This window comes from Peromyscus californicus, unplaced genomic scaffold (genome assembly GCF_007827085.1).
Source record: "Peromyscus californicus insignis strain IS unplaced genomic scaffold, ASM782708v3 Scaffold_2__1_contigs__length_46816999, whole genome shotgun sequence".
Lineage (NCBI taxonomy): Eukaryota > Metazoa > Chordata > Mammalia > Rodentia > Cricetidae > Peromyscus > Peromyscus californicus.
The window spans coordinates 6,247,474-6,272,945 of record NW_026294540.1 but is presented as its reverse complement, the minus strand read 5'-3'; the positions used below and the strand labels follow the sequence as shown (position 1 = coordinate 6,272,945).

General features: G+C 47.4%; 1 protein-coding gene across 13 annotated transcripts in view; it reads right to left on the bottom strand.

The window, feature by feature from the left end:
- Nucleotides 1-25,472, bottom strand: part of Cit (citron rho-interacting serine/threonine kinase) — a 179,907-nt gene that overhangs the window by 63,295 nt on the left and 91,140 nt on the right. For 7 of the 13 annotated variants that reach the window (XM_052755142.1, XM_052755143.1, XM_052755144.1 and 4 more), the window contains 11 exons: nt 24,387-24,530; nt 22,993-23,112; nt 17,103-17,360; nt 16,884-16,934; nt 16,073-16,126; nt 13,996-14,136; nt 11,893-12,018; nt 8,611-8,706; nt 4,208-4,324; nt 3,193-3,302; nt 1,884-2,058 (listed from right to left, as the gene is read on the bottom strand). In XM_052755142.1, the coding sequence (XP_052611102.1) occupies nt 1,884-2,058; nt 3,193-3,302; nt 4,208-4,324; nt 8,611-8,706; nt 11,893-12,018; nt 13,996-14,136; nt 16,073-16,126; nt 16,884-16,934; nt 17,103-17,360; nt 22,993-23,112; nt 24,387-24,530 (1,392 nt within the window). Of the gene's footprint in view, nt 1-1,883; nt 2,059-3,192; nt 3,303-4,207; nt 4,325-8,610; nt 8,707-11,892; nt 12,019-13,995; nt 14,137-16,072; nt 16,127-16,883; nt 16,935-17,102; nt 17,361-22,992; nt 23,113-24,386; nt 24,531-24,689; nt 25,404-25,472 lie in introns of those variants that run through there. The other 6 variants (XM_052755146.1, XM_052755154.1, XM_052755148.1 and 3 more) reach the window with 4 other exon arrangements.

Genomic DNA, 25,472 nt, shown 5'->3' with positions numbered 1-25,472 from the left:
GCAGTGAGTCGGAAGAGGTCAGGGAGCCAAATGCTGGACACTCAGAGCACAGCCCAGAAGTCCTGAAGGTGTCAGAGAAGGAGCTACCACTGTATACCCGTATACCGGGGCTAAAAAGAAAAGCGCGGGGCCCTTTAAGATGGAACAGACTTGGGGCTGAAGCCTCTGCCCTGAATCTCGCACCAGCATGTCGCCTGGAGAAGATGAACTGGCCTTATTCTATTTAGGGCTAAAGTCGGAAACTCCCAGGGAGAATGAGAGCTCTGAGCCTCTTTTGAAACATTTTAAGTTTCTCCTATCATCCTGGGGGTGGGGGAAGCAGTAAGCTCTTCAAGAAAGAAACACCAACAAGCTTCCCCGAGGAGACTGGTTTCCCAGATGACCTACTGCACTTGCAGGCTCCGGAAGACAGACTATGTGGAAAGGAAAGAGGAAAGACAGCCTGAAGGTGCCGGTCTGTCCGGGTGTCTGCACCAACACCCTTACGGCTGATTCTACGGGGAAAAATGTAAGTGTAGCCTGGGACCGTTCAAGTGAGACCGATTCCCAGGTGCAAACATACAGAGTACCTGTTAGAAACAAACAAACAAAAACCTAAAAAACTGCAATTCCATTTTTAAAAACAGTAAACCAGGCTTTGCGGCTCACATCTACGGCCGACTCAGGAGACTGAGACAGGGTGGTCACTGTCTCAAAGAACTTGCAATAAAAAGCTGAAGACAATGCCAAAGAGTGCATTATAAAGCTCTGGATGATGCTACTGATGCACCCACACCTTGACAAGCCCTGGGAATGGGACTAGGGTCTGTCTTTGGAGCCCAGTTTAAACAGACACGTGTAGCCATGAGTTTTCCTTCTCCACTGGTTCGCCCTCCAATGCTCGGTAGTCTTTTCCTTGAGACAGACAAGCTGCTCTTCGACAGACCCCATCGTAAATATCTGAGCACCTACTATGCACGAGACACTGTCCTCGCTCCTGGCCCAGGTGTCTGGCTTTAAAGAACAGCTTTCCAGTCTCACTTATTTGGGACCAGCTCACTAGACGCCCCCGCCCCGCCCAGGTCAGGAACAGTCATCTGATGTTACCGCTGTATATACACTGGTTACTAGCTGACACACAGTAAGTGTTTCATAAATACACAATCGATACCTGCAGCTAACACTCTGGTTTAACGAAACTCAGCATTATTCCCAACCAGACTGGTTATATTCTCCTCTGAAAAGCATGGCTTCTTCCTAGTTTTCCTCCATCAGGCAAACCTTAACCTGGTTGTCTTTCAATCTCCTGTCAGAATGAGACAGACCTCTGCCTCAGTCACAGTAGCCAGCCCATGCATGTATTGCACATCTCGTGGCCCTCACTAAATCCTGCTGAAGGGGGAACTGCTCAGCCACTGTTGGACAGACGCACCAATCTGTACAACCCCCACAGAGCCCGAAAAGGGAGAGACATCACCACTGACAGTTTAGAGCTAAGGAGTCTTGAAGCACGGACATATTAGCTATGAACAGAAAACTAGGGGGCTGGCAAGAGGGCACAGCAGGTTAAAGTGTGTGTAGCCAAGCCTGAGCAACCTGAGTTTGCTCTCCAGAGCCTACGTGGTAGAAGGAGAAACCTAAACTCCCCAAAGTTGTCTTCTGACCGCCACAGGCAAGCTGTGGTGTGTGCAAACATCCATGTGCGCACACACACATGCAATGTTGTTTTCTAAAGTAGTAACAAATAAAGGTGAATTCAAACCTGGAACCATGTGGCCCACTCTATATTTTTAGTCACCATATGCAAGGCCTCTAGTGTGTATTGATTTACGCTTGGAAGCTGGCTGGCTCAGGGACTGGATTCCCGCAGCAAAACCTCTCCAGGGACCACCCTTCATCCTCACCTCCCTCAACCTCGTCTCCAGCTCCAGCAGCCGACTCTTGTCGCTGTGATCTTGATGGCTGATTTTCTCCAGTTGCTCTTCCAGCTTTCGGTTCTGGGCCTCCAGTTTCCCGGCCTGTGTCTCCAGGTAAAACTTCTGCTGCCTGAGTTCTGAAATCATCTCTTCCTGGGCCTTCCTGGTAGGGGTGGGAGTTGGGGGGGGGGGATCCAAACAGAATCATCAGAGGTAAACATGTCTCCTTGGCACGGCGGGCAGAAATGGAGTGAGAAGAAGCTGCGTCTTCAGTAAGTGGGCTACATGTAGGCATTACAAGGCTATCGCCCTTCCTCATCTGGCCTCATAGGCATGGGCATAGCACGAGGAACCGGGGCCCTTCTAGTCATGGGTGCTTTGAGTTCCTCACCTACTGGATTAAGAATGGTCAAGCAACAGATGCTAACATTTCAATCCTTGGGTAGACCTTTTCCTTTTTTTCTTTTAGAGCCTATACACAGAGTAGAAGTGGCCTCCTGAGAGCTCATAATGCACACTCTGTGAAAGACGATGCAATTGAGAAGAAAGAACTTCCCTCCTTCTAGAACTCTGTGGTACTTCCTCGCCTTCCCGCCAGTTGTGACAAGTATCAGAACCGAGAACCCAAGACAAGAGAGCAGGTTACCCGACTGGTTCATAGTAAGACGGGAATGTTTCCAAAGATCTCTGAAGGGATGAGACAAGGGAAAACATTCCCGGAGACTGTCATTGCAGGCAGGGAGACTGTGCTCGGAGCACTTATGAACGTGGCCGACCCTTGCTGACCCCCAAGGCATAGCTCCCTAGAGCAGGACAAACGGCTGAACTAGGTGCACACAGGGTCGCCTCCTGTGATTGACAGCAGCGGGTGGGGATCAGGGATAGCAGCTTTCCAGAACCAAACTCCACCAGTCTCACAGCCACAGCGAAGTACTCGTGGTCTGGCGGGAATCTGAGGTACTTAAGAACACCTGACTCATGCCAGGTGGTGGTGGTGGTACACACTTTTAATCCCAACACTCGGGAGGCAAAGGCAGGCGGATCTCTGAGTTTGTGGCCAGCCTGGTCTACAGAGTGAGTGCCAGGACAGCCAGGGCTACCCAGAGAATCCCCGTCTCAAAAAAACCAAAAGGATGCCTGACTCAAAAGAGAGGCCATGTAAGAGTGAGACATTCAAAGGAGAGCAAAACTACACACGTGTGCACAGGAAGGCTGAGCCGATGCGCGCACACGTGACTAAACCTACGGCGGTTCCATCAGACAAAAGAGTGGAGGCGAGCGCAGTAATCATGCTTACATGTTCCTCTGCGTGAAGAGACTGCTGTTGGCCGCAAGCTTGTTGGCCTCAGACAGTTCCACAATCCTCTGCTCCAGGGACCTGATCTTGGAATCCATAGCGTTGATCATCTGAAACACAGGAGACCTGACAGCTCACACATGGACAATCACGGCAGGGAGGGGTGGAGGTGAGCCTTGGGAGCCAAACTGAAAGCGCCCTTACAAACGCCCACCAGTGGGACAGAGGGACTCCACGGGGCTGTACCCTGAAGGTCACAGGTGTCGCTGCTCAATGGATGGTATTCATCAATGGATGAACTGATGAATATGGATGGTATTCAGTTGTTTTTCCAACTGAAACCAGCGTCTCCACACTTGTATCAAAAACACATAGCAGGCCTACCTGGGAGCTGCCATCCTGCACGGAAGCAGGTCTCTGCACATTCCAGTGTCATTTACATACAACCTGGGCCTTTAGGGGCTTTGAACTTGAACACTCAGCTACATAAATATTATAACGTATTTCTCCACAGGAGCATTTTCTCAGCTTAGTTAAGGGTGGGGTCAGGTTAAAATTATAACTTGGACAGGACCCTCCTTTGGAGAGATTAGGGGAGGAGGTCATCAAACCCCGTGTCCTTATGCATACAACGCAAGTGCCCAAGCTTGAGCTATATCCCAGTCCTTCTCTTGGGGGTTCTGGGGTGGAAAGCCCCCATGAGCGTCTGGGATAATATGGACCTACATGCATCACAGGCCAGTCCCATGCCCCAGCAAGTCTGAAGGGAGAGAAATCAGCAAATTTAAAAAAGGGAGACGTAGGAGACTGAGGGCCATTGGGTGCTGTCCAAGGCATTCTGACGGACCACCCTGCAGTGATAGTTATCACAAAGCATAAATGGGCCACTGGTCTTTCGGGACAGGAAGCAGTTTCTGACAGAGCTTCCTAGTACCCATAAACCCCATACGATGCCGTGGAGAGAACAAGTTACCGGATGGGATGGAGTGACTTGGCTTGGCGTCTCGCTACCTACCGCCTTCTGCTCGCTGAGGATCTTGCCCTTCTCGTGGGCCTCCTCTTCGTGTCTCTGCATCATGTTCTCCAGGCTCTCCTTGTCGGCCAGGTCTTTCTTTATCTGATTGTCCAACACCTACGGAGACATAAGATGTGAACATCCCGGGATGCTAAACTGGGGGGGGGGGGGGGGGGGGGGGGGGGCGGGAGGCAGCAGAGGCGCCAGGCCTCCCGACTCTGGGGCAGAGAGAAGGTGAAGCCTATTTATTCACCAAGATGACAGGAAGAAGTGAGCATCGCCACCAAATGCCAAAAGACAGGTGGATGGGGATGAGGAGCCTGTCGTAAAGGCAGGCAGCAGCTCCAAAGACTGAAGGGCCATGACCAAAACGAAGCTGACTCCAGAATGAGTGGGAAGAGAGAGCACTCGGCACCCAGGCCTAGACAGTGAAGCTCCTGGCATCTGAGAACATTACCTGGGGGTGTTTTTCTCAGCCAATATACCAGTGGCTTTCAGAACATGCCTTGCTCCTAATTTGTACAAAATGCATTCTGGAGACTCTCAAGCCGTGCATCTCGGAAAGAGAAGAGCTGAAGGGCCAGAGAGTCTGGGTGACTGGGGCTGGTGCTCTGCCACAGCCAGGGACAAGAGGGTGTTGCCCACTGTATGTGGGTGGGAAATAATATAAAAGAGAAGGGCAAGATGCCTTTTTCCTCTGATGTAACCAGGATCAAAAGTCCCTGGAAAAAGACACTGTTCTCAGGAAGAGAGAAGAAATCCTGTGTTCTCAGGGCTCAGGCTGCTATGCTACTGTGAGCACCTATTCCCGAAGAGGAAAATAAAACAGGAACAGTGTCACCAACCACCAGCTTGACCTAATGTTCTGCAAGGCATTCGGCCCTCCTAATCACCAAAACCCCGAGGGACAGAGAGGACACTGAGCTCCCCGAGACTTTGACCAAGCAAGAACCTCTGCTCCTCACCACAAAGAATGCACTTTGCTTTTGTGAGTAACACCCACTGCCACCCAACCTCCGACAGGAGACTGGAAATAAAGCTGCCAGAATTGGGGTCACAGATGGGATCTGAAATATGCCTCTCCCACAATGTCTATTGTGAGGGGCCCTCTGCGGCTTCTAGGGACATCGTCCCTAAAAGAGAGCCAGTCAGCAGGGAAGGGTCCACATGATAAAGGAAAGAACAGATATCAAAGAGGGCTTTAATCTAGAATTCACTGATGAAGAAAAAAGAAAAATAGAATGAAAGTTGGTGGAGAAGACCGGAAGGTGGCGGGCAGGGTCATGAGGGAGCAGAGCACTCAGTGGGACAATAAAGTGACTGTTCCGTTGGATGTCTGAGGGTGATTCTAAAATTATGAGCAAGAACACAGTGGATCCAGGGTACGATCAGAGCTATGACCAAAATGTCCTTACAGAAGCCAGAACCAGCAACCAGCAACACAATACAGAAGAGTTCACAAGGAACAGTTTGTCTGGATCCCAGTAGAGAAGGCAGAAGAAAACAGATCTTTTCCTGAACATTCCCTGGGTTCTATAAAATAGAGTTCTGTCTAGTTAGAAGGGACCAGATACTGTATAACACACACAGGCTAAGGAAGCCCCCTTCTCCAGGGTGCTAATGCAAGGGAAGATGGCTGCTCAGGATGACTGTTCTTGGCAGCGATGGGTCCCCATACGACCTGCATGTGGACCAGGAGGGACAAGCCTCCACCCAGAACGAAAGCATCTCGGCTTTGACGTGGTTCAACTGGCAGGAAGAGGATCACGTAGATGGGGACAGAGATGTGAGACAGACATGCCTTTGCCAGGTCCTTCAGCATCATCATTCAAACCCGCCCAGCGGATTCCACACGGTGGTCACTGTCACCACGCAGGCGTGCTGGGAGACGACTGTGTAGAGTCTCAGTCGTAACATTAAAGTCTGGAAACCACCACAAATTCTAAACTAAAAGTTGAGCTCGATAAGTTTAAGAGGTTACACTGCTGTTGAGGCCACATCTGGACATTTTCTATAGGCCTTTAATAAAAAGTAACTGGAAACTGCCACAGGTGAGAGAGATGGCAGGGCGGTGATGGCAACGGCACTGGGTGAGGACATACGTGTTGGACTTGCCAAGAGAGGGACCTCTTAATGCGGACGATGCAAACAAACCCAGGACAGGATCATCACAAACACTAACAGCCTCTTGCAATGTCTGGGCAGAGAAGACATCAACTACGATATAATGACCAAAGTCATGTGAGCTAGGCTGAGTTCTCAGGGGGTGGGGGCGGGGCGGGGCTGACAGGAGAATGAAAATATTTCAGACCAAAAGCCAAGCAAAAGCAGACCAAGAAAGAACAGCTAAAACAACGCTGTTTCTAACTGGAGGCATTTGCTGAACCAGGTGAACTGAAGCTTGTCGACAGTGTCAAGCATGAGGGAAGACTGAAATGGGCAACCTGACAGACACACAGAAGGAAACAGACATCACGAGACAGAGAACAAGGGAGGGGGCGAAAAGCCAGTCTTCGAAACACTACTCATCAGAGAGCCATGCCTAATTGGGTTCAAGAGAGACAAACCTGAAGGTAAACATATAGAAATCAGAAATATTTTTCCATAATAATCTAGTAACCTTGGGAATAAAGCAAATAGAACATCTGCCTAGAAATAAAACATATTCCTGAAATTAAAACCTCAATAGGTTGGTTTGTTGGCAGTTTAGACACAGTTACGAGAGGGTTGGCAAAGTGGAAAGCAAGGCAAAAGAACTCACCTAGGGTATAACTCAGAGAGACAACAAACGGAAAGCAAGGGAGAGGGTGGATTCCAGGAGCTCTAGCCCATGTCTATTTAAAAACAGCAGCCAGCCGGGCGGTGGTGGCGCACACCTTTAATCCCAGCACTCGGGAGGCAGAGCCAGGCGGATCTCTATGAGTTCGAGGCCAGCCTGGTTTCCAAAGCGAGTTCCAGGAAAGGCGCAAAGCTACACAGAGAAACCCTGTCTCGAAAAACAAAAAACAAAAAAAAAAAAGGCAGCAAAGACAAAAAGATGGATGGCAAAAGAATACTTGAAACATATTCAACACTAATTTCCTGGGTATTGAGTACAAATGTGCCAATCTACTCAAAATTTCAAGTGGGATAAATTAGAGGAAATCAACATCCTGACAACTCAGAGCAAGACTTCAGAAGAATTAAAGTCAGAAGGAAACACACACACACACACACCACACGCTTAGGTTCATTTTCAAGGAGGATAACAGCAAGATTGACAGATGACTTCAAAATAAAAACCAAATGGCTGTGGGGTTGGGCAGGCACGGAGTGTTGTAGCAGGCAGTGGAGAACATGGCACTCCTAAGAATGAGGGGTGTGGTATGTGTACATGAGTAGCACAAATTGAACTTGGGAAGTGGTTGGGGGTAGTTGGGGGAAAAGTATGGGTGAAAAATGATCACAATGCATTGTACAATTATATGCAAGTATCAAATTCTCAGATAATAAAAAGTATTTTTCCAAAAAAAAAAAAAAAAAAAAAAGAATGGGGGTGGACAGTGTTACATACAACAAATACATTAATTTAAAATGCACATTCAAAAAATATATAACACAAAAGTGGAAGGAAGACTGTTTGAGAGGCTGAAGGAAACCAACAAGGGTGGTGAAGACACAAGAGAGGGTAATGGAAGAGATGTGGGAAAAAGCAGATGATTAGACATGTAAAAAAATGTCATGATGAATGCCATTATTTTGTACCAGAAATCTATGCCATTTCTAAAAAATGACACTAAGGAGCTGGAGAGATGGTCCAGCGGTTAAGAGTGCCGGCTGCTCTTGCGGAGGACCTGGCTTCGATTCCCAGCACCCACGTCAGGTGACTCATGACCACCTGTAACTCCAGCTCCAGAAAAATCCGATGCCCTCCTCTGGCCTCCTCAGGTACTGCACTCACATGCACATACCCAAACTCAAACACACACACACACACACAAAAAATTGAAAAAAAAATTTAAATGAGGATCAAACAAACACGTTTTCAGAACAACATTAGATCTTCACAAAATTAAGTTATCAAGGATGTACTCTGAACAAAAGGAAAAGGTACTGAACGAAGTCAGAGGCACAGAAAGAGAACTAAAAGCAAAGAATATGGTGAATACATGGCCAAATCTAAATAATCACGCCCTGAATCACCATGGGTTAAAAAATGAATAAATAAAGATGGAACCACAATATGGAATGAAGAACACTTTAAGCTCCAGACTTGAACATCTCGCATCATGCAGTAAGGACAGTGTTTACCCTAAACCGCCCGCCCTTTGCTCTGGCAAGCAGTGAGCCCGAGTGCCGAGGATGCGGGGAAGCCACACGCGTGCTATGGAAGGCTGTAGACAAGACCAAGAGGGTGGCTTTACTTTGATCTTTTCCTCGTAGTGTTGCTCCTTCTGTTTCAAGTGTACTTCGAGGTGCTGGGCTGACACCTGAGCCTCCCGGTGCTTCTCCTCCAGCTCCTGGACACAAAACAACAGTCAGTCAGGCGTGCTCAGGGAAGGGCACCGTTGCACACGAGACACTCACAGAGAAACAGGACTGTACAGGCACCGCGGGGGACAGGCAGCCGCTGCTCCTCCAGTACTAGACTAAGGCTCTTGGGAGGAAAACCAAGCCACTGTGTGGCTCTGGCTCTCCCAAGTCCAAGCAGAGACACACACACACACACACACACACACACACACACACACACGACACACGACACAGCTGGTGGGCTGTGAGGCAGGATCAGTTGGTGTGACAGGTCAGACGGGGCAGCGGCTCCACTTTATACAGAGAAATAAAGGCAACAAGGTGACATTCGAGAGTTCAGCATGGCACAGAGACCCTGACCACTGTCTTTAGCCTTGGGCTATTTTCATTGTTAATGTTCATACGCCTTAAATTGAAAAAAAGATTTTAATGTATTATGAAGATTAAACAATACTTTGGGTCTTCCTCATTCATAAAAGCATTGCTCAAGAACCCTCGCTAAAAAGGAAAGCTAATGTTACAATTAGCATAAGTATAAAAATAACCGTGGCGTTTTGAGTGATTACTGTAACTGGCATGTGGAGAGTGTGAACACTGGAGATGGACACGTGATGCAATGTTTACGTGAAGCAGCACTAACGGTTGGGAATGGAGACGAACACGAAGCACGGGCAGTGACAATGAAAACGCATGCGTGCACACGAGAAGAGAAGCTGGAGTCACACGCGCGGCTCAAGCTGAAGGTCCTCTCGCTTCCTTTCCTGCTTTTTCTGCCTTTAAACAAAATCATGATTCATTTCAAAATTATACCAACTCATTTGCCTGTGTATTTTAAACCGACCTTTGAGGAAACACAGCATCCAATTCACTAAAAGACACGCTAAATGCAGACACAGTTGCATCTGAGCCAGGACTGAGCCAGCCATTAGTTAATTACTGACATCGAAGCCATGACTCCCAAGTTCTCTTCTCTTCACACTACTGTGAATTTCCTTCTGTGAAGTGGAAACAATGATAAGGAGTTTTGAAGAATGAGGAAATTGTACGGGATATGGCCACAAGACGGAAGGTGGGGGAGTGTACTTTTGAGGGTTGCATGCACACAACAGCCCGCAAGTCCGGAGATGCAGGCTTTGCTTGAAGGGCCATTGAAATGGTCGGTCACAAGACCAGGTGCACAAAACCCACTGCAATCTACCGGATGTGCTGGTGGGAAGCAGAATGTGAACGGGAGTCTAATTAATAAAAACACGTTGTGGGCTTTGTGCACGTTCACTAAAGGACCGCGGGCCTTTGATTAAAGCAGGCGGTGCCGTAATGAGGCCCCCGGTTAGCTTTTTTGAAACTTCTCATCGGCAAGGCAAGCGTTTTAAAGCAAGGACATTTGGGGAACTGCTTGCCAGCATCATCACTGTATGATATGACAGCTCGATGGACCGTTCTTGGCCCACGTCCCACATACACCGCAGCCTGAGCGCAGGGTTCTTGAGCAAGGGGCACACTGTTAAAACGAAGGCACAGCCAGCCGCACACAAAGGCACTTGGGCAGGTGACGGGATACATTCGGATAGAGCAACTTTACTATTTGGTTACAAGTCACTTGGCGATCGTCTTTTTCTCAGGCTCAGTCCTCAGAAGACGGCACAGAAGTGGGGATAGAAATCTAAAGACAGGTTAAAATAAAAACCCACCACTCAGACAGCTGAGACTGATGACCGTAATTGACAATCCCGAATCCGACTAACGCCTTGCTACTTGGTAGATTTATATTTTTGTTGTTGTTGTCATTTTTAAAAACATATCTTTTACGGTACGTATCAGAGCAACTCTTCCTTATGTCACACAGTTACTGGTGTTCGCTGTTAGAGTTCTAGCTCCTGGAACAGCGCCTGGCACATAGTAGAAGCTCATTAAATATTTGTTGAATGAATGAATGAACACATCGCCATTAAATAGAGAAACACTTTGGAACCACAAGAACCACTCAGGCCCTTCTTTAACTGCTTGTTAATCATGTAAGGGGTAACAGTGGCAGGATCTACCCTCGTTCACAGTAAAATTCACATGCTTGACAACAGCTGAGAGAGATTTTGATGACAGAACAAGAGATCAGAAGAGAGAAGACAATCACATTTGTCTTGTGTGCAGACACACACACATACGCACATAAATATAAAGACCGGGAGGCAAAGCCAACAATTTGACCGATTCCTCTTTCATCCATTTGCTCAGGTGTTGAAGAGTTTGGTGTCACGTGCTATTAGACAAGCCTATGTATGAGTCAGCCATTCTTTGAGTTCATACACTTGCGGGCACCTCATTTCCCAGAAGCAGCGAAACGAGAGACCAAGTGGCCTATTTACACCCCCCACCTCCTTCTAGGGGACAAAAGGGGGTTGTGCATGAATCCCAAGCCATCACTGAGCCTCTTAAATATGACATCAAACTCCTGGCTTTGGGAGCAAGACTCGAAGGTGCTGCCTCCCCCACCCACACACACACACACACACACTTCACACCCCCCGGCCGGGGAGGCGCATCCTCACATCTACGGTCTCAGCCACCCAAGTGCACACTCCCTGATTAAGTTAATTTGGTCATCAGTGCCGAAGACAGAATCCGAATGATGACAGACCTAAAAAAGGATGCTCCAGCTGAGGCAATGGGGTAAAGTACTAATAACAGCCAACCCGGCAGAGACGGTGAGTGGGTGAACAGCGATCTGTGGCAGATACTACTCTGAGGAAAACAATCCGAGTGACTCACTCCTTTCCTTTCTAAAAGCAAGAATCCGGGCTTTGGCCTTAGAAGTCTGAAACCCCAGTAGATTTCTGCACTGGTTTTTGCCACATTAATGGCCAAACAAAACTCTACAAAGAGGAGAACATCAGAATAACAACAACAAAAAAAAAAGAAACCCACAAATGCACGATTTCACTCTTTAAAATGCCAGGTGAGAGCGAACCGAAAAATAACAGCCACAGCAATGACGGGTCTATTACCGGTGCTGAAATGTCCAGTATTGGCTCATCCGGGCTACTCTCCACGTGACTCTCTCCGTTCACCTACTAGGTGACACCTCCCATGGGATGGCGTTCGAGCCTTCTTGCCCCCTTCCCTGTGAGACCTCTGACCTCTCATCTTTGAACTTTGCAACTTGCATTCCTGCTCACCAGAATTTTATCAGCCATCTGCTGGATCTGTTGGGACTTTGTCTGGATGTCATCCTTCAGTCTGTTTTCTCTACGCTCCATGGTCTCTAGTCTCTTTACCTTGTTCTCCAGAGAATGGCGGCGTTCCTGTAGGTCGTGAATCAATCAGAGAGTTTTAATGGAGCAACTGCTGTGGGCACACCACCTGCGCCGAGGAAAAGAGCCCTCAAGAAGCAGACACTCGAGTCGGGAAGAAAACAAAACAAAAACAAATCTTGGCCACCTGAAGCAACGGCGAGGAAGACAAGTCTAGATTTCGGGTGCTCAGCTGCGTGGATTGCAAGAGTGCATTCATTCATTCAAATATTTACCAAGCACCTACTATCTGCAAAGTACCACACTAGGCATCATGGGAAATACAGAGAGGAAGATGATGTCACTCTGCCCTTGGAAAGAGAAGACAGACGACGAACAAACACAACACGGGTTAGGGTGGGGGGAGCCACAAAGCGAACAGGCACAAAGCACTGTGGGGACTGACGGGCGGGAAGGGGACGATTAACGCACAGGTGAGGCATGGGGTGAAGAGGCATGAGCTCTGCAGAGCATCTGGAGTGGGGAGGGCAGCAGGAGAGGACGGGGGAGCAGGCCACCGACACACACAACAGTCTGACGAACAAAAGAAACACAGAGGTGGTCGGTCACAAGGCAACAGCAGCCCCAAGGCAAGCCCAGACTGAGCACCCGGAGCGCACTGGGGGAAGAGTGAGTGAAAACAGGGGCGTTTGTGGGTCAAATGGCTGTTCCGTGGGGCTCACGTGCACCCAGCCTCGAGGGTGCACCTACGATATACAGAGACCCTCAAAGGCTGGGGATGGGGCAAGAGTACTTGGGGGTCCACGAATCTTTTTTTTTTTTTTTAAGATTTAATTTATTTATTATGTATACAGTGTTCTGTATGTTTGCCGGCAGACCAGAAGAAGGTGCCAGATCGCGTTACAGATAGTTGTGAACCACCATGTGGTTGCCAGGAATTGAACTCAGGAGCTCTAGAAGAGCAGCCAGATGCTCTTAACCGCTGAGCCATCTCTCCAGCCTTTATCCTATGTAAACTAGGTGGGGGGAAGGGAAGATTTGGAGCTGGAGAACAGGAAACCACGTCATCGGCTTAACTAACAGGGGAAGGGGTCTAGACCATCGAGAAGTCTACAGAGAGAGCAAAGAGGAGAGTAAGCTTTGTTTGTATTTACAGGCCTCAGTGGTTCACTAAAGGGCAATGGTCACGGACTAGCAGATGATGCCACGGTTTCAAGAACGGGACAACCAGAAGAATGCGGCTAGCCCCAGTTGGCATGAAGAAACTAAAAAAGGAAAGCCAGTTTCCGGAGACAGTGTTGGGGTCACTCTGGACTTGAGGCACTGTTCACACACACACTTGGGATTTCAGGACAACGGTGGGCAACGGCCAGGAATGCAGGTGAGGACAGACCCCAGACAGCCATGAGTCGGTCACGTGCAGATTGTGATGGGGAAGTGGAAGACCCGGGGGCAGACAGGACAGTGAGCTGGTTATGTCACAATCGACGCGGTGAGGTAAACACTGGGGAGGGCAGCGGAGAGGCAGAGGCAGGTAACGGAGTCTCCTTTGTACTCTCTCTATTGGTGCGCACTGTTTAAGTTCTGACAGTGAAAAGCCACTCGGATTTTCAGTATAATTATATAAATGATTTCAACAACAACAACAAAAGAACCTGACGGGGAAAGGGCCCAAAGGACAGGCCCAGCGTAGCCGGCGAAGCCGTGGAGAACAATCTGTTAGATCCACATCGTGTTAGAGACAGCAAAACACAGGAAAGAGAAGGAAAACCTGGGAGAGGCGCCAGTGAGCCTAGAGAAAACAGAACCCACATCAGTCCGGAGGCCGGAGAGGAGCAGTCGGGACAACCTGTCCGGCATTGCTCGCCTCGGAGCTGCTGAGACCGGCGTGGAAGGGATCTTCGGAGGGGAAGAAGTTTGGTCAGACATGAGCAGGTGATGGTTACAGTTTCTTTGCCTCAGCATAACCAGGGTCTAACTCGAGGTCAGTGTCAGCCCATCTCCGGCTGAGGAAAAGGCCCCGCTCACCTCGGCTTCTACCAGCTTCTTTTTGATGCCTTCGGAAGAGTCTTCTCGATTGTGCAGCTTCTCCAGCTCCCGCTCGGCTCGCTCCTTTGCCTGGCGGATGTTCTGCAGGAGCTCCGTGGCCTCTGTGCTGGCTTTTACAGCCTGGCGGGAGGAAGGGGACAGGACATTGATGTCTACACATATTTGTGTGTATGGGGGGGGGGGGGGGGGCGGCGGCGGGGAGGGACAGAAAAGCAGGTGATACTGAGCACATCAGATCCATTCTTCAAAACGTAAGCATTCATTTACTGCATATTCCGTATATATCAGGTACACTGTTTTTTAATTATCACTGTTCGGAACAATCCCATAGTTACAACTGATGAACTCCTCTTTCGTGGAGTGACTGACAATCTTTCATCTCTCCAATTCAATGCAACACACAGAACCAAACAAAAAGGTGCCCAGCATTAATCTAGTTCCCTCCGACTACTCCACCTGTGGGGAAAATGTAAACAATTACGACAGGAAAACAAGGTCAAATGCTAGCCGAATTGTGACCTTTCAAAGACTGGAATAGTCTCGGGTCTGCGACAATCAACAAGGTAAAAAGAGAGAAGGCTAAGCCTTTTAATTTTGCAATTTATTAACTTTTATTTTGGTCTAACCTGCACTACAGCTCTTACAGCACTATGGATGACATGTGAATTTAGGAGACAAAAATGTAAATGTATATATATTTTATATACATTTTATTTACATTTTATTTACTCACATATATAGGATGCATATATGTTTATATATGCATATCTATGTGTCTATATATAATATATATATTTTATATATATATATATATATATATATATATATATATATATATATATATATATATATATATATATATATATAAAGCATTCTCATCTGTATCACTTGAACTGAAATTTTAACAAGTGCAGCCAGTTGGCTGATACAGGCCTGTGATCCCAGCATCTAGAAAAAGGATAAGGAGTTCAGTGCCAGCCTGGGCTACGTAGCAAGACTCTAGTAAAATAAAAAAAAAAGTGGAAACTATAAGAAAACACCCATTCTAAGATGGGCAAAATGTCAAATGGGAGCGGCCCTGAAACGTGATAGAAATTTTTTTAAAGCTAATTTTAATTATTTCACTCAAATAAAAGGATGGTGTAGACTTTCAATGTTAAATGGTGAAAGTTTTCCAGAGATGCGTCGTCCAACCACATGGATGTGCTTAGTGACTTGGAAAGGGCTAAAACGGAAATGCAACACCACTGCTGTGGTTACCACAGTACTTTTTTAAAGAACTGTCCTTATTAAATCAACCGGCAAGCATGCGCACAGACAATCTGATGCAGAAACCATGTCACGAACCACGGTCCCTCTGCCCTTCCGCTGGGCACTTCTGGCGTTCAGCTAGAGAGGCCTTGAAATTGTGGGGAGTGAACCTCAAGGGTCCCCATCACAGAACAGGGAGAGCTATGACGGAGATGCTAATGAGCCTGACCATATCAAAACTGAATACGTATATCAGAACACCATTTTGTATATTATAAATATGGTTTTTTTTGTCAATTATTCCTTAATAAGCTAAAGCAGGGTCCATCAACAAAAAAATTTAAATGTTCAACTGAAGCGGGGCCATTAGCACAAACTTTGCCAGCATGCACACACACACACACCCCACCCCCGCCCCACAACACACACAATCATACCATGACACTAGGGAGCCACTGACAGTCCCCAGAGAAGGGATCTGTCATGGTCCTGGTAGAGAACAAGCCAGGTTTCTCCTACAAGTATGCAAAACGGGAGCCTGGCCTCTCCCAAGGCACTGAAGGCCACCTTCGGGTTTCTGTCCCAGAGCCTCACACAGGCTTGGTTTTTAAAAACACACACTGCAGACATGTCCCAAAAGGAAAACTTAAATCCAGACCCCTGATATCTGAGTAACAGTACACACAGCCTTTGCCGTCTCTAGGGCTGGTGACCGACAGCTTCTCCCTTTTTTACAGCTCCGGGGTGAGGCAGACAGGGACTTGGGAATGGGGGAGCCCCCTCACAGCCCCTCACCTGGACCTACCTTTTCCAGCTTCTCCTGGAGCTCTTGGATCTTCAGCTGCTGCTCAGCATTGATCTATAATTAAAGCCCGGGAGAGAGAGCAGACGGCGATCAGGGCCTGCCTCTTGCTACCTGCAGCGTGGTCCTATTTCCTCCAGGGTTCTGTGGAGCCTCCAGGGTTTGTTTTCTAGAACTTACTAGCATTGAAAGAACATGGGCCTGTCGGAGAAGCGTGGGGGTGTCCCAACATGAACTGTGGGGTGGACGATTTATTTCTGTAGGACTAGCAACATCTATGAAGAGAAAGTTGCCCAGTGCTTGAACACAATAAAAAATTTACCATGTGTGAATGTGAATGAAGTATGACAGCCCCCTACAAAAAAAGAAAATGAAGGAGAGAGAGAGAGAGAGAGAGAGAGACAGGAAAGAGGAGGGTATTTCAGCTAAGCATGGTGGCATGTGCCTGAAATCCCAGCACTTGGGAGATGGAGTCAAAAGGATCAGGAGTATAGGTCATCCTCAACTATACAGTGAGCATGGGCTTAGCCTGGACTACATGAAACTCTCTTTTTTAAAAAAAAAAAATATGTTTTTATCTCTTTAGAACCACAGCTAAAAGTTAACATAGTCATTGAGAAGCCATTAAAATGGAGGGGCAGTGGTAACAGTACATGCTTGCATTCATGAAATCCCCCTCACCAACACCAAAAAATAAATAAGATACGATAGATGTATCAAGTCTCTACAAAAGTGTTCTTATGTGGTAAGCAGTCACTGATAAGACTACAAAAACAACTGTTCCAAACAGTAGACCCAATCACAGAAGACACACCTTCTCAAGTTTGGAATATTCTCCCACTTCAGGCTTCCCTTGGTCCTTAGCCTGTAAGTAAGAAGAGACAACATACTGGGAAATCTCAACGACCCACGTACATTACCCGTTGTACGTTCGTTCTTGGCCTCTGTGACCATCCTTAACAAGCAATAATACTGTTATCTATAAATAAAGGCGGGGAGTTTTCTAAAGAATCTCATTGTGTCTCCAACCTACACTCATCGAGCCAGCGTGGCCTTGCATCGTGTGAAGATCATCCGGGGCTGTGCCCCCAGAGTCCCCTCGTGGAGGGTGGCTGACTACCTTCATCAGTTTGTGCTGACATTCGGTCGCCTTCCGCTTGAATTCCTCGGCGGCAAGCCGAGACTCTCTCAGCTCAGATTCGTAGAGATCGCTGCGTCTCCGGGCGGACACGAGGTCTTCTTCCAGCTGGCTCATCATCAGCCTCATCTCCTCCACCTGAGCCTGGTACTCCTAGAGAGCGGGCAGAGGACGGAGGGTGAGCCCTGGAGCAAGCAGCGCCACAGCCAAGGCTGGACGGCGGAGATGGATGCAGATCAACCACGGAGGAGGATGTACGGACGTTGGAAGAAACGTGTGAAAGGACAGATGGGCAGACAGAGAAAGATGTGAGTGGAATGATCTAGAGACAGCGGCAGAAGGGGGTGGGGGCTATCGGGAGACAGGGAAGGGGGAAAGAATATTAAATTGTTTTAATGCAGAACACGTGCCTAGAGTAACCCCACCAGGAGCACACGTGCTGAATCAGAGACTGAACAAACAACCACACAGACTCAGAAAACCCCCAGGGATGGGCGGACACGCGGAGAGAGCTGTTCTCTGAACGAAGACGAAGTGCCTGTGTGGTTCTCCTCCAAGGGTGCTCGCGTCTACAGATTTGTCCTTCGGACGCCACGTGGTCCTAACACAATTAGATATGGTACTAGCTTTGAAATTAACCTTTCAGACAGCACCAGAGGGTAATTGGAAACCTCGGAGGAAATCATCTGGGAAGGTGAAACTCATCATTGTCAGCCTCTCACCATTAATTTTTCTGGGCTCAAAACGGAAGGCTGGGCTTAGCGTCGCTCCTGCAAGGCAAGTCACCCTGAAATCTGGAAGAGTCACAAGACGCTAGACCGAGACCAAACAACTTGCAGGGGAAAAAAAAAAATTGTTTCCCCAAGAAAAATTATCTTGTTCCCTGAAGCAAAAAGCCTTAAAATGATCCAAACAGTCCGATGCTTTCCAAAATGAATTTTAAAACCAAACCAGAACATTTGAATCAAGGCTTCCCACCCCCTACCCACCCACACACAATGAGATTTACCAGAAGAAACAGGCAACAGCCTTGAGAACTTAGGAGACAAGTATAGAAAGACCCTTCAATAGCAAAACCAAGGCTAAAGTATGATGCCCTGTCTAACGTGGCCAGGATAGGAGGAGGCAGGTAAAATACAAGAAGGACAAGACATTAGGCCAGCACTGTTGTTGGCCTTCATCAACTCCAGTGACATCTGCAAGGTGAGGCATCAGCTGAGACAGATGCTTTAACTCAGCATATTACAACATCATCTTTGGTTATTTTGTTTTGTTGCTGGAGATGGGAGCTACCTTGGCTTGTGCTAGTTAAGTGCTTTATCACAAAAGTACAATCCCAGCCACTTATGGTAGGTAGAACTTTCTCTCTCTCTCCCGCTCCCCACCTCCCTCCCTCCCTCCATCTCTGTTTCTATCTCCCTCCCTCTATCTCTCCCCCCCCCCCCCATCTCTCATGGGTTTTGGTTTCAAACTAAAGTCATCACACTTAAGTGGCAAGCGCTTTTTAACTCCTGGGCCATGTGGCCCAGTTCAGTTCACCCTTTGGTAATAGCAGGGTGTTAGGGACCTGTTTGAGCTCACAATAGCAGATCTTCCCCCCTCCTTCCACTGGAGACGTGGTGTTACAAAATCTGCAGGGAGTTCAGGTAGCAAAACTCACCCTATGGGAATCGGGGGCGGGCACGGACCTCACCACACCCCCTCCCACCTAGCAGTGGTTGCTGAAGGCCAACCTTGGACTCATGGGTAGGCACATGGGTGTCCTATGTGGTATACATACACAAAGCAGATGATGCCAGATGCTAGAACTTCAGACATCTGACCCAGGACACAGGCCATAGGTGAAATGGTAGAGCCTTTACTTGGGTTTCCTTGAGATTCTCTTAGGTATCTGGGGATACCTTATAACTCTCATGACTCTTGACCCTTCCATCCATTAGAAAAAAAAAAAAAACAGAGCAGGAGCAAGAGTCTAGTGAAGTGGTACATATCTGTAATCCCAGTACTTAAGAGCTCCAGGCAGGAGGATCAGTTCAAGGTCATCCTCAGCTACATAGCAAGTTAGAGGCCAGCCCGGGCTATATGGGACCCTGTCTCAGAAACCACCCCCCGCCAAAAAAAGATATATTTACATATATGTAAATACACATACACACACAAAGAAATATACATTGCATATATACACTCACATATATATTTTATATTATTATACTTTAAGACTACACTCATATAAGCATTTAAATGTTAATATTACCTTATAAAAGTAATACTTAGGACCTAACAGCTCAATTTTTTAAATTCAAATTAAAGGGAAGAAAATTGAGCCAGGTGTGATGGCACATTGCTGTAATCTGAGCACTTTGGAGACAGAGGCAGGAGGATCCCAAGTTGAAGGCCAGCCTGGGCTACATATAAAAGAAGATTAAAATATTTGAGTCTTATGTGATATTTATTACTCCAAAATATGTTCCCATGTCTGATATGTCATTGTGCCACCTTAAAAGTACAGTGGTCCCCTGTCCCCAAGCCTGCTGTGCTGAATGTAAACAGGAGCCTGCCAGCAGACAGACAAGACCCTTCAAGGCGTGAAGACACAAAGATCTAGAAGGTCTTTGGCACGTTTTGTTCTCAAACTCTTCTTTTAAAAAAAAAAAAAGTATGACATTCATTTGTGTGTCTGTCTGTCTGTACCATGCATGGTGTGTGTGGCCTGTGGAGGTCAGAGGACACATGTAGGAGCTGGGCCTCTTCCTCCACCGTGTGGGTCCCAGGGATCAAACTCAAGACACTTCATGCTCGGAGGCAAGCATCTTTATCCACACAGCCATCTCATCAGCCCTCAAACTCGAATGTAACTTTTGTGTTTTTTCCAGAGCAAGGGCGAAAGCATCTGTCCCCTGTCCCCCACCCTGCCACCTCCGTTTCCTGAGCTGCCTGCAGTGTTAGCAAAAACTAAACATCAACAACATCCCTTGGAGTCATGGCCAACCACTACAGGCTGCAGAAAGCTCCCTGTTTCATCAGCCGGACTTCTGTTAGGATGCAGACGCCAAGGAAATCCTATAACGCCAACAGCTTAGCAAATCCGGGCTTCGTGAGGGAGCTGAGCCCAGACCATCAGGTCTGTTTGCTGCTGTAGCTCAGCATGGAGTGACTCACAGGCACTGAGCTGAATGGGTCAGAACAGGGAAACAGAGACAACTGTCTGTCTGTCCATCTACAGCAAGTCTTCCGCACAGAGCCTCGGGACTTTGTGGGGAGGAAGGAGCCCATGTGGTCCTATCCCCAGAAGACCTGGGGGACACAAATGACTTCCGAGAAGAACTGTCACTGTTCTGTGGTATTGGAGTCAAACTATGAGAGGGGCCTGCTAGGCATGCTCCAGAAGAAATAAGTGGATAAAAACAGGATTAAAAACAAAAATGAGCAGGTGTACAAAAAAAATAAAAAATGAAAAAAAATAAAAAGCTGACTTCTGAAAGGAAAATCTGGGGACTCATCCTAAATCCGAGAGAAGTCAGTGTGCCAAAAACTAAATACTACATGTTTGTCATAAGCCTTAAAAGCATTCTTTGTCTACAAACATCCCTCGCCTACAAAAACACGTCTTTTTAAACATACCCTTCTTTAACGAGAAGTGAAATCCGGAACCGAAAAGTTTTCTCTGGCCCCATCGGAACTTTTGCTAGTCATTAAATCTGAAACTCCACATGCACACCGGCTGTGGTGTGACTCACAAAGGACATCGCTTTGAACTCAACCACCAGCACAGAGCTTTTCAAAATGTCCTGATTAATTCTCTTTCTCTGGAACTCACGGACACCAGCTGCTCCCTCTGGTGGCCAAAGGCAGCTTTCATTTCCCCAGGATGTCCCCAAAATTAATTTCCAAACACAATGAACTGATGGGAGATAAAGAACCCTGCCTCCCACAGCCTTCAGGAAAAAAAGAAAGAAAGAAAAGAAAAGAAGAAAAACTATGTTGATAACGCGGCGTGAGTCACCTGTCAAAGCAGAAGTCTCAGGGCACGCGTGTGCCCTTCAGAGCCTCCCAGGGGATAACATGCAGAGACGGTATGACCCATTTGCAAAGTTCCCTGGGCATATTGATTTATAATTTCTTACATAGCAGGAGGGCGTCAACCCACCATCTAAAAATTATTGAAGCCGGGCAGTGGTGGTGCACACCTTTAATCCCAACAGAGGCAGAGGCAGGCAGATCTCTGTGAATTTGAGGCCAGAGCGAGATCCAGGACAGCCAGGGCTACCCAGAGAAACCCTGTCTCAAAAAAAAAAAAAAAAAAAAAAAAAAAAAAAAAAATGAGGTGACAGGGAGAAAATGCCAACAAACCTCCCGAGATAATCCACTTATTTAAAGAACAGCGAACGCGTTGAGCTATCTGCAGGAATTTCTTTCACTTGAGTCACCCAGATGGCCAAGTTTGTGCTACCCAGAGATGAGAACGCACGCTCACTTCCGTCAGCGTTTCCATTAGGTTTCCTGAGTGAATGGGAGTTGCCTGGCAGCTGATAGTTCAGCTCTCCAATTACTCATTTTCATCTCTTCATTAAAGTTTCTATTTACAGTGTCTTCAGAAGACAGGAAAAAAAAAAAAAACCAAGCTAAAAAAGAAAACAATGAGGCGATAGAAAAAATGAGCCTCCAAAGAGAGAACCCTTTAGAAAGGGGGAGGGGAGGGGACTATTTAAAGGTCTCTGCTCTCTTCTCTTCTGGAAACTCAGGGGAGACGGGCTTGTGTACTCAGATTCACTGTGTTCATTCTGAACGCTCTCAACGGCTCAAACTTTTCTTCTAGGGTGTGTGTATGTGGGAGAGAGAGAGAGAGAGAGAGAGAGAGAGAGAGAGAGAGAGAGAGAGAGAGAGAGAGAGAGAGAAACTGAATGATCTTGGTCATACGCTTAGACAATGGAAAGCGTAGCTGAAAAGCTATAAAAATGCCGAATTCTTTTGGGACCATCCAAAGAAGGGGTTGGTAAACTTTTGGTAAAAAGGCACAAAAAGCAGCCTTAGCTTTATAGACACACACTCTGAAAACCATTTGCTTTTGCCTCTGTAACATAAAGGCCACCATAAATGAAATGAGCATGGTTGTGTTCCAATAAATCTTTATGCAAACTGACATTTAAATTTTAGAAAATTACATGTCACAAAATACTTTTTTTTTCTTTTTCTTTTCTTTTCTTGTCTAATCATTTAAGAACATAAAAGTCAGTTGGAGAGATGGCTCTGAGGTTAGGAGCACTGACTGCTCTTCCAGAGGTCCTGAGTTCAATTCCCAGCAACCACATGGTGGCTCAGAACCATCTGTAATGAAATCTGGTGCCCTCTTCTGGCCCGCAAGGGTACATGCAGGTAGGACACTGTATACATAATGGATGGATGGATGGATGGATGGATGGATGGATGGATGGATAGATAGGTATTAAAAAACAACAACAACAACATAAAAACCACTCTTGGTCTGAGAAGCCACAAAAAATAGGAAGGAGACCAGATCTGTCCCCTAGGTTGGTTTCCTCGCTTGTAGTCTTTATTAAATGCAGTAGATATTAGTTGAGGCCTTCAAAAGGAGCAGAACAAGCAAGCTGGTGTGATCTACATAATCATGGAGGAGCTGAAGACTCCATATGACCTGCCTGCCTTTCTCACTCCCTCTCCGTCCCGACCCTTTACTCTGGCAACCTCTGCCTCTCAAACACGCCTGGAATCAGTGGTTCCAGCCAACTGCGGGGCCACTGGGCTCTGAGTGAGCGGTTGGTCATACCTGCTCCTTGATCTCTTGGAGCTTCCGGCTCTGCTCTCGAATGTCGTGGAGAAGCTGCAGCGCTTTGTCATCCTCCTGGGATACCTCCATCCGGGCTTGCTCCAAACTTCGCTTTAAACTCTGCGGAAAGCAAAGATTTTAAGAGGGATGCCCGTGGAGCCTGTTCTGGTGGAAGAGGTTCGTTAGGACAGCTGCCAGCTGCTTCCAAGACACCAGGATGGTCTCGGGTGACAGACCAGAGTTGACAACTTGAAGCGGTTGCTGATTCCATTTTTCACCCTGTAAAGGCCACTTGCTGGAAGAAACGTCATCGAAAGCTCACAACCTTACGGGCTGAGCCTGAAACTCTACCAGCTAATCATCGCCTGGTGGCAGCGTCTACTTATGCTGGCTGGTACTTACTTGTATGTTTAGGACTGAAAACCAGTAAGATCCTGTGTCTGTTACAACCTCCACCTCCACGACTATCTAGTGTATTCTAGACTATGAGAAGCTCTTCCGGACTCTCAAGGGCATACATCTGTCTATCCAGCTGTCATTTCAGAGTCCAGTGGACTACCTAGCTCCTGACGAGCCTCCTAGATGCCTAGCATCCCATCAGTTTCCCTCCACGCTTCAGTGGCACTGATAGAGACATCTGAAAGCCACACAGCTGAATAACTTCACCCACCACTGAAAGGCAGCCAAGTCTGGAACACAAACATAGCAGTTATTCTTAATCAGCCACAGTCTATAGATTTCCTCTCCCTTGTGAAAAAATTTAAAAAAAAAAAAACTTTGTAAATGTGTGATTCAACCTCTTAAGATTGTTTAATTGGGCACATTAGAAAAACACCTGAATGAAAAAATTCCACAAGACAATGAAGAAGACAATCTACTCTTGTGAAGGAAAGAAAAAAAATGGAGTTGTATGAGAAATAATGACAGAGGGTCTGGATCTCAAAGGCTGAATTTCCTCGGCACTACAATGCTTCTAAGGGAATGAAAAATTGATTTCAGACAGATTCAAATTACGTTTTCTGGTACAGATTTGGGAGTTTAGTCCATAAGGCTGATCATGCCAGACAAAGCGTAGACCAGAGAGGTTGGGACAGGAGATGTCAGGACCCTCTGCAGAAGGCTTCGGTGACAGGTGACTCCCATCTCCAGGATCTGTGATTAATGCCCAGCAGCCCTCCTGGGCTTTCTGTTGAAAAGCAGTTCCTTTCTAGGGGCCTCACGCCTAGCTCATGCTACTCTGCCAACCACGGATCTTGCTTTTTTTCCTCTCTCTCTCTCTCTCTACTCTCTGCCATTGGCTGTGATGTGCCTCATGGAGCTGTCATGGAACAGGATGAGACACACAGGACAGGAAGTGCCGCCTCCAAGGGAAGGGGGCTTCGGGGAAGGCTCACACTGCATTCTGTGATGTAGGTGGCAAGGTCCTGCTCCAGGAGAGATCTCTGAGTCTCAGAGGCCTTCAGTTCCACCTCCTTCTGACTAAGCACAGCCTCCACCTCTGATACTCTCCGATGTAACCGGGTCATTTCCTGCTCCATCTGAAATAAACACACGGACGGGTTAAAAGGGCCCAGAGGGGAGGTTCCGTGGGAGCAAGCACATGGCAAGTAGGCCCCTAGGCCACCTGGTGGTCTGGGGTGGCGGGGTGGGGGGGGAGGGGGTTACCGCTAATTCACCAAGAGCTGGGATGGAAATACCATTGCTTCTTCGCCCAGGAGCATACAGTTCTTCAAAAGGACAGTCACCAAACGCTAGGTCACTCCTGTCATCCAAGTCCCGCTTCGCGCGATCACTTCTCTAACCCCCTTAGCAAAGCCACCGTCATCCTTTGTCACCTGTTTGCCTTGCTTTTTTTTTTTTTTTTTTTTTTTTTTTTTTGGTATTGGTTTGGCTTATACAGACGTCACTTTAATTTTATCCTAAATCCATCTTGATCCCCCCCCATCTCCTTGCAAAGATCTAGAGGACAGATCCAGGACAAGGCCGAGAGATAATTATTCGTCTGCACTCTTAGGAGTCCCACACAAGCAGTGGTTTTTTTTATTAAGTTTTCAGAGAGTTGCCTCTGGGCAGGAACAGTGAGTATTAAGAGACGTGGAGCATAATCAACACAGTGGCCGCAGTGACATAGGCAGGAGTTTTAAAAAGACTAGGAAGAGAGACTTCGCCTCACTCCAAGCAGATGGGATGCATCTCAGCCACAGGTGAGGACCCAGGCCACCTGCCGGAAGAAGCAGACATCGGGCTGGGTCATGCTGAGACACGGGCCGGGCCGTTTTAAATCCAGGGCCTCCTCTGGTTAAGATTTAAAGGATTTATGGCAAAGTCTAGGCCCGAATTCATCTCCCTCTGAGCTGCTGGAGGCGTGACTTCAGCGAGGGAGGCGGCACCTCGCTCTCTACGGTTCAGGAGGGTCAGTGCCAGCAGCAGCGGCCCCCGGTGGATCCCTCGGTATATATTGACGGGAGGATCCTGGAGCA